Here is an 8,353-nt window from a genome sequence, read left to right on the forward strand (position 1 = left end):
CCTGAATACAGTGTCAATCAGGGGAATTACAGACAAAAATAAAATAATAAAGGGTTCATAACCTTGTTTTGGTGTATTGGTTTTCCTGGCAAGTAAAATAAAGGTGAAGTAAATGTACACAAACAGTAATAAACAGTAGCCATAAATTCCAGGATGATGATGTTAAATGCCACATTTCCTTCTGTACTTTGGACATGACCTATGTGTTTGTCCCAATGACACTTTCTTAAGGCAACTATGTGACAATATGATTTAAACTGTTGTTAATATTGCACTAAAGACTACTCAGATATTTGTTGATCCCCATGTTACCAAACTTTTGTATCATTACAAAATTCTCTGATATATATATATATATATATATATATAACAAAACAAAAAAGAAAAAAAGAAAAAAACCCTGCAAGACATTACTCAGGGAATATACTTAGGTTTTCAACAGGCCATTCACACTTCTTACAGTGGTGCTGTAGTAACAACAATGCCTGCGACATTGACAATCGTGCAGCCTTTTGGTACCAGACAGGGAAAATAGAAAGACTTTATGAAGAATGTACCCAATATTAGCAATGAAATAAAATGGTATGACAAATATATGAGGTGAACTGCAAAGTCAGTTGTAATTTTACTTCAGACTAAACAAATTAATTTAGTTAGACTATGAATTAAGAATCATAAATACTTAACTAATTTGTTGGATAGTATGTTATTGATTCAGTTCAGTTTTAGATAAATTAAACCTGCTTTGAATAGAAGACAATAACCTTTTTGTGTCCAACAGCTGATAACTTGACAGCAAAAATTAATATTTTATATCTGGTGGCACATGATTGCACAGTGACCACTAAAAGAATGACTTCAGTTACTGAAGCTGCACTAAAACCTCCTATAAGTCTTAGTTGGCTTGCGTTTTAGATTTCTTCTAGCTATTCTGGGTTAGGAAGAACGGAAAAGATTTTTATATACTTTTATATTTTCATATATATCATACATATGTTGTTGTGCTGAAAATATAAATATAATTTCAAGATGGTAAATGTTTAAATGACGGTGTAAGTGTCCTCATTTCTGTTCCAGTCACACATAATTTAGTATTATGGTGCAGACAACCAAAAATGTGATGGCCTTTTATGTGGACACCAGGTTGTAGGAGGTTAATGTTGTGTAATCTGTTTTCAGGTCATTAATCTCTGTTAATAGAGCTAATAGAATCTTTACTTGCAAGCAAGAGTTCATTTTCATATTTATACGGACAGATTGAGCCCACATGGACAAAATAACTGTATTTTTTCAAGAATCATAGATTTTTATGTGGCATAAAACAGCTAAATTGTAGCAGCAGCGAGTGATAGACACAAACAACATTACACCCTGTCAAGATTTACCCTCTTGAAAGTAAAGTACATACTTTGCTGCAATATATTTAATTGACCAAATAACACTTATAGTCGACATTACATTTTTCATGCATCTTGTGCTCAATATTCTAAATCTTCATAATTACAGAAAAAGGAGTTTGTCATAAAATAAAAGTTAATTTAACCTAGTTTGACTGACAAACAGCCACTTGTTGCAGCCTTTCATAGCATAAATACTGAAGTTCAAAGTGGTTACATTCTATGAGAGGACTCAAATCTGTATTATTTTATTCTAAAAGAAAATATTTAAAGGGTTTTATTGACTGACAACAGCCAGTCAGCAAACAATAATTTACAGTTTGTAATGAAATGTACTTGTATGTCTTACCTATCTCGTTACTCATTTTGCAGCTTGTGAGTAATTTAGTTTTAAAAAGTCCTCCTTACAATCAGTGGACTGGTTATGACTCAGATTACATAAAGCAAGGGTGGAACATATACTCCTGCACATGAACTATGATTATTCAGCTTTCAAATATCAGCCGTGCAAGATCTGCAAGGCAGTTAACATCTTATCATCTGACAAATTGCCAACATTGGTTAACGTGATGATAAATCATGCTTTGCTTCTTAAGACACATTAAATCATCCCTGTTGAATGACACTGAGTCCTCCCTCTGTGATGTACTTCCTGGGAGATCAGAGCTGTAAAGAACCTCTGTTAATTAATAATAAGATGTTTCATAGAGGGCAGAGTATATGTTCCTGCCGTCTATTTCACAGCTCAACATTTGACAGCTGGGTTTGAGAGGACATACAATGAGTAAGCCATTAGCTCTTTCTTTTTCCTTGAATTAACATGTTTGTTTTGTAGTTGTGGAGTGGTGTTTTTGTGTGTCAGCTTTGAAAGATGAGGTTTTTTTTTTTTATCTCAAAGTACACTGAGGTGCAAATTACTTATTTGGTATTCCTGCTTGCTTAGTTTGAAGCAGTTTTTGCTGCAGGCTGCTGCATAGAAGTAAACAATGATTCTGTTTTTCAGTGGAACAAGACAGTGTCCAGCTAAAAAAAGTAATCAACACCAATGGAACTGACAACCCGGCTTTTGAAATAGAGGTATGACTTTTAATATATTTATTTATTTATTTTTGTCAAAAGAAAATGATACAGCATAGTTGTTTAGTTTTAATGAAATGTCTTTATTTTCTTAGAATGACTTTGCTGGTGACACTGACAGCATCAAAAGTGAGACTTTAAAGCCTAAAAAGGGATTGTCATCATACTTGAGGTCTGTTAGTTCAAGCAATTACTTTATAAAACCAAAGTATCAACTGTTTTGTAGTGGATGTAGTACTCCTGGGTGCAAGTGTACAACATTACATTTTTGTTGTTGCATTATATTTGCATTAACATGCACTTTATGTTGTATGAAAATCCATACAGCTGCTCCTGATGCTCCTGTATTCTTTCTGACTGAAGATTTGATTGCATTAACTTAAAAAAAACTGCTTTAATTTAACAATCAAGACAACTTCTGACTATTTAAGAGAGTATTATTTGAAACATATGTATAATTTTTTCCTTTCTTTTGTGCTTCAGTCATGTCTCCAGGCCGATTAATAGCACAGAGAATTACATCAGGGCTCACTCAAGAACGTTCAAATATGTCATCCTGGGCATCCTTGGAGCAGGTAAAAATCAAAGTCTGTTTATTTGACTGGATGTCCTGCATCGAGGTTATCCAAAATCGTTTGAGGATTCAGACAAAACTGGAAAAATAATCTCAACATATACACTTTTTTTCTGCAGGTTATGTTGCTTACTTCATTGCAGCCTGTGTATTGGATTTCAACAGGGCCATCGCCCTGGTAGTCCTCACTAGTTTGGTAGTTGTTATACTGTCATATGAACTTCTGAGGAAATACAAGGGAGAAAGCATCGGCCGGTGTTTCAGACCCGTTGTCAGATGCTTAAAAAACAACTTGAAATGGATAAAATGGTAAATGGATTTAATGTTTTTAGTTCTATTGTATTCTGTGCAATTACAAGCCATTTATAATGGAACTTTCCTATGTTTTGCAGGGTTTTCATTGTAGCAGTTGTAGTCCTGCTTGTGGTGTGGCTTGCTTTAGACACAAGCAAGCGTCCTGAGCAGCTTATCTCATTCGGGGGTGTGTGCATGTTCATTGTGCTTATATTCCTCTTTTCGGCACATAGGGCGATGGTGAGTTTTGCACTGAGTCAAGCCCTGACTTATCAAGCATGTATGTTTTCTTCAGTAACAGCTGTTATGAAACATTTATCTACCAAGTTATCGGTTGTCTGTTTAGCTGAGACTTTGGATGTCATTTGGCCTTGTGCCCCTATCATCTCAAGATTTAACTGTGATACTTTCCTGTGATAACACTGGACTTTATGGAGGCTCAATAATAACCTAATGGGCAATTACTTTCTTTTCTAGGTATCATGGAGGCCAGTGTTTTGGGGTCTCGGGATGCAATTCTGTATTGGTCTTTTTGTTATAAGAACACAACCTGGACTTGTAGCTTTCAATTGGCTTGGAAAACAAGTTCAGGTATTTGTGACTCCAGATTGCACATATTACCCTTTTATATAGTCTAAGTAATATTCCAAAACATTTTCCACACCTTTTTAATACAATCCATTAAACTCATGTAATTCTCTTATGTATTTATCTACCAGTGCAAAATATTTTCTAACCAAAAGAATGATACACATTTATCTATAAAAATGTTTTACTGTTTATACAAGGGTTAAGTCAGCAGAATGTGCTTACAGACATGCACCTCATTATCCTTTCTGAAACAAAGGTCAATCTACCGTCTCTACTAAACTGTTAACACTACTTCCTGGTGTAAAATGTTATGACTACTTGTATCACAAATTTATAGACTGACAAAATGAAAATGAAATAATTTCATCCTGTTTTCTCTTTTGCAAACATTCACAGGTGTTCCTTGACTACACCAAAGAAGGGTCGTCGTTTGTTTTTGGGGATCTACATGCTAACATTTTTGCTTTTCAGGTAAGGAAGTGTAAATAATAAAACAATAGCGCAACTGAAATTCTAAGCTATCGATTTTGAATGTATAGCTTTAACCTTAACTTCATGATTTCTCCTCAGGCTTTGCCTATTGTTGTGTTCTTCAGCAGTGTGATGTCAGTCCTTTACTTTTTGGGTTTAATGCAGTGGCTCATTTTGAAGGTAAAACATGTCCCTTAAAGCATCTAATATAGATCTGGGTGTTTATTGCCAACGTGTGCAGTGATATACTGCAACCAAAGGCCATTTGTTTCTTGTTCTTGCAGATCTCATGGGTTATGCAGATAACGATGGGAACCTCTCCCACCGAGACCTTGAGTGTGGCAGGAAACATATTTGTTGGGCAGGTAAACTGGATAAGGCCTCGTGTCTTTGCAACCATTTGAGGCTTGTTTTGTTTGTGTCTATGTGACTAGACAAAGCAATCACAAAAATCTGTTTACTTGATGTTTATGAGCGTATTTTCGTTTGTTCGTTAGACAGAAGCTCCGCTGTTGATTCGTCCCTATTTGAAGGACATGACCAAATCTGAAATCCATGCTGTTATGACTGGAGGATTCGCCACTATAGCAGGCAGTGTCATGGGAGCTTTCATTTCATTTGGGGTGAGAAAAACCTGTTTTTAAACAAGCACATTATTTACACAGACAAATGACAAATTAAAAAACAATTGAACACACAGAAAGCAGTCACTAGAGTCTATTTTGTTCACAATGGATTGATTCTCTGACTCTGGAACTTTATTGCAGTCTTGTTGGTATATATTTATTCTCTCATTTGGTAAAGAGCAATATCTAACTTGTCAGTCAAAAATCTACCCTAGTAGTTCATTTGGGCTGTAATCTAACAACAACCTCAAAGAGCACGAGGCTGGTTTGTTAGGTAGCTCAGCTGGTTGGACATGTACAGGGGCAGAAGTTTCGAAGAGCTGGAATTAAGTTCCAGCTTGTGGCCTTTTGATATATGCCATCCACTTTTCTTTATGTCCTCCGTCCTCATCTGCAACTTCCAAGAAAAGGTAAAATAGTGTAAAATAGTGCTAAAAAATATTTTTAGAAAAGTGTATCCAAACCAGTGCTTCACACTGTACTGAGCTAACATACCCTTTTACTGTAGCTATAAAGAATTCAGGTCCTTCTTTGTCACCCAGTTTAATATTCATAACTATACTTAGAAACAATATAAAGAAAAGTACTTTATAAAACTAAGGACTTCAAACTGAGACAAAAAAACAAAACATAAAACTGTCAAAATCAGTTAATTGTAAATTAATTAAACTCATGTATCTTGTGACCAATTTGATCTACACATACTATCCAGTTATATGGTGTTGGCAGGTATCTGGCCTTTGAAGCAGAGTATTTCCTAAATGAACATTCAGTTTCTTGGCTGGCAGAGAGACAGTGAGGAAGTTAGTAGCAGCATGTACAGACTGAGGAGTTCAAGACCTTCAGATACAGCGCAAGAAATATTAAATTTTTCCTCTAAAGTAGAAATAAAAGGCGCTTAGATAAGATAAGACCTAAACTTGTAAATTATTCCAGCTTGTGTTCATATTCCAGACCGAATCAAATAAGTCTGGATGTTCAAATTAAGAAGGAAATCATGTTACTAGGATCCAAAGTTCTTTTACTCAGCAAAATCCACACAAAAACACTTCTGAAGGTCTGCTCATACAGTAGTTTCATAATGTTCAGTTCTGCTGGGCACATGGTTACAGGCACAAGTAAAAAGCTAAGTGAACACTACTTTGTATATTTTACATTCACTAGATAATGAGGGCGGATCTTAATGGTTGGGCTTAACTTTGTGAGAAGCTCACCACAGTTAATGATTTATTTCAAACATAAAAACAGATAATTGTTTGATTTGTCTTTTTCCAGCATGCAGATCATTTACTGACTGTGTCAGTGTACACAAACTCTTCGATCTGTGATATGATATTGTACTTGTATTCTATAGATTGATGCATCATCCTTGATATCAGCCTCTGTGATGGCTGCTCCTTGTGCTTTGGCGATCTCTAAGCTGTCATACCCAGAGACTGAGCAAAGTCACTTCACTTCAGAGAAGAATATCAAAATTGCTTGTGGGTGTGTGTATACCTTTTAATTACTTGTCATTGTATTCCTGATTTTGTCCCATTGCTGTATTTTAATGATTTTTTTTTCAACTATAGTGATGAACAGAACATTTTGGAGGCTGCTAGCGGTGGAGCATCTGCATCAATAGGGCTTGTTGCCAACATCGCAGCTAATCTAATAGCGTTTCTTGCCATCCTGGGATTCATAAATAGCGCTTTGAGTTGGCTTGGGAGTATGGTGGGATATCCTGCACTCACATTTCAGGTATGGTGCAACAAAAAGTTAATACTTTTTTTTATTTTAGTCAACTATTTAGGTGGAATAAAGTAAAAAAAATGACTATGTATTTACAGTTTTCCTTCTTTTACAATTAAAATGAATATATCTGAGAAAGCATAACCATATCTATTTTTGTGTTCATAGTTAATATGCTCCTATGTGTTTATGCCTGTGGCTTTCATGATGGGAATACCTTACGAGGAGAGTTTCACTGTAGCTGAATTAATTGGCACAAAACTCTTCCTCAATGAATTTGTGGCTTATGAACATTTGTCCACACTGAAGAACAACAGACTCAGTGGATTAGACGAAGTCATCGGAGGTGAAAGACAATGGATATCTGTAAGTAAAGATTCCAAGCTAAGCAGTTGAAATTCATACCACGTACACATATGATGAACATGATCTTCTTGTTTTAGGTTCGGTCAGAAATAATCACAACTTATGCTCTTTGTGGGTTTGCCAATCTCAGCTCTCTGGGCATTGTGATTGGAGGCCTGTGTAAGTATTTCTTCATATCATCCTTATTTATTATTTTTTAAATTAATCCAGAGTCCCTTTTTACTTACAAGAGTTGTTTATTTTCTCATAGCTTCTATATGTCCACCAAAAAAAGGGGTCATTTCATCTCTGGTGCTGAGAGCCATGATCACTGGGACTTGTGTATCTCTTGTCAATGCATGCATTGCAGGTATATGTAAGAAATTATTTTCAGTCATCTCATTTTTCATTACAGAGTAATAGTAGCTCTCAATTGTTTTCTCAGGGCTTCTCTTTGTTCCTCCACTTGACTGTGTGGAAGTGTTTAAGGTACCCGTCTTCAATGCCACCAATGCAAATATTCAAGAATGCTGTCAAGATCTATTTGACAAGTAAGTTCATTCTTCTTAATGGCTGCTTTAACAAAGCAAAATCAGCATCACATGTTGTCAGATTATTAATTGTTTCACACTCTGTGTTTTGGGGCTATAAAACTTCTACTTACATCTTAAATGATTTCATTTTCAGTACCATTAACAACGGGACCATCTCATTTGAAGGAATATGGAACTCGGTTGCAAACGTCACAGTGTTTTTCTCTAAATGCTGCCAGTGTTGTGGTCTTCCTGATGCAGGGGTTTGTATGTAGAGACAAACAATGCAAAACATTAGATGACAAGAAAGAACATTTTAACAACTTTATTTTAATTTTTTGGGGTAAAGTTTTGCACATAAAGGTGTTCATGTTGCAAGACTACTGAATTTATTTGAGCTTGATGTGTTCTGTTAATGAGGAAGAAAATATTACAAATGACAGGTATTAATTTATTTATTAGAAGCAAAAGATCTCACAATAGGAAGTTGGCAAGAAGGATGTAACAATACAGGTACAAGAAAAAATAATATTTAAAATGTGGTGCAAATGTGCTTTGCAACTAAAAAGTATGGCAACAAATTCAAGTAATATGCAAACAAAATCTATACTTTTCACTAAATTCACATGACATGTAATGAACACAGTTTGTGGATGTTATTATTTCATTCGTGTCTATATTGTATCAAATATTAACGAAGATTTCAGGTAAAAT

The 8,353-nt window shown here is 35.2% G+C and overlaps 1 protein-coding gene across 1 annotated transcript; it reads left to right on the forward strand.

Moving 5' to 3' along the window:
• Positions 1-2,122: 2,122 nt before the first annotated feature.
• Positions 2,123-8,070, forward strand: slc28a1 (solute carrier family 28 member 1). Its single transcript, XM_041997321.1, has 18 exons — positions 2,123-2,181; positions 2,401-2,474; positions 2,570-2,646; positions 2,958-3,049; positions 3,168-3,357; positions 3,441-3,582; positions 3,820-3,933; positions 4,330-4,404; positions 4,504-4,584; positions 4,689-4,769; positions 4,902-5,027; positions 6,385-6,515; positions 6,602-6,770; positions 6,930-7,127; positions 7,205-7,286; positions 7,378-7,476; positions 7,552-7,657; positions 7,794-8,070. Exons 1-18 carry the CDS (start codon positions 2,178-2,180, stop codon positions 7,912-7,914), a joined length of 1,962 nt encoding a protein of 653 aa, XP_041853255.1. The 5' UTR covers positions 2,123-2,177; the 3' UTR covers positions 7,915-8,070.
• The last annotated feature ends 283 nt before the right edge of the window (positions 8,071-8,353 follow it).

This window comes from Melanotaenia boesemani, chromosome 10, assembly GCF_017639745.1.
Source record: "Melanotaenia boesemani isolate fMelBoe1 chromosome 10, fMelBoe1.pri, whole genome shotgun sequence".
Taxonomy (NCBI): domain Eukaryota; kingdom Metazoa; phylum Chordata; class Actinopteri; order Atheriniformes; family Melanotaeniidae; genus Melanotaenia; species Melanotaenia boesemani.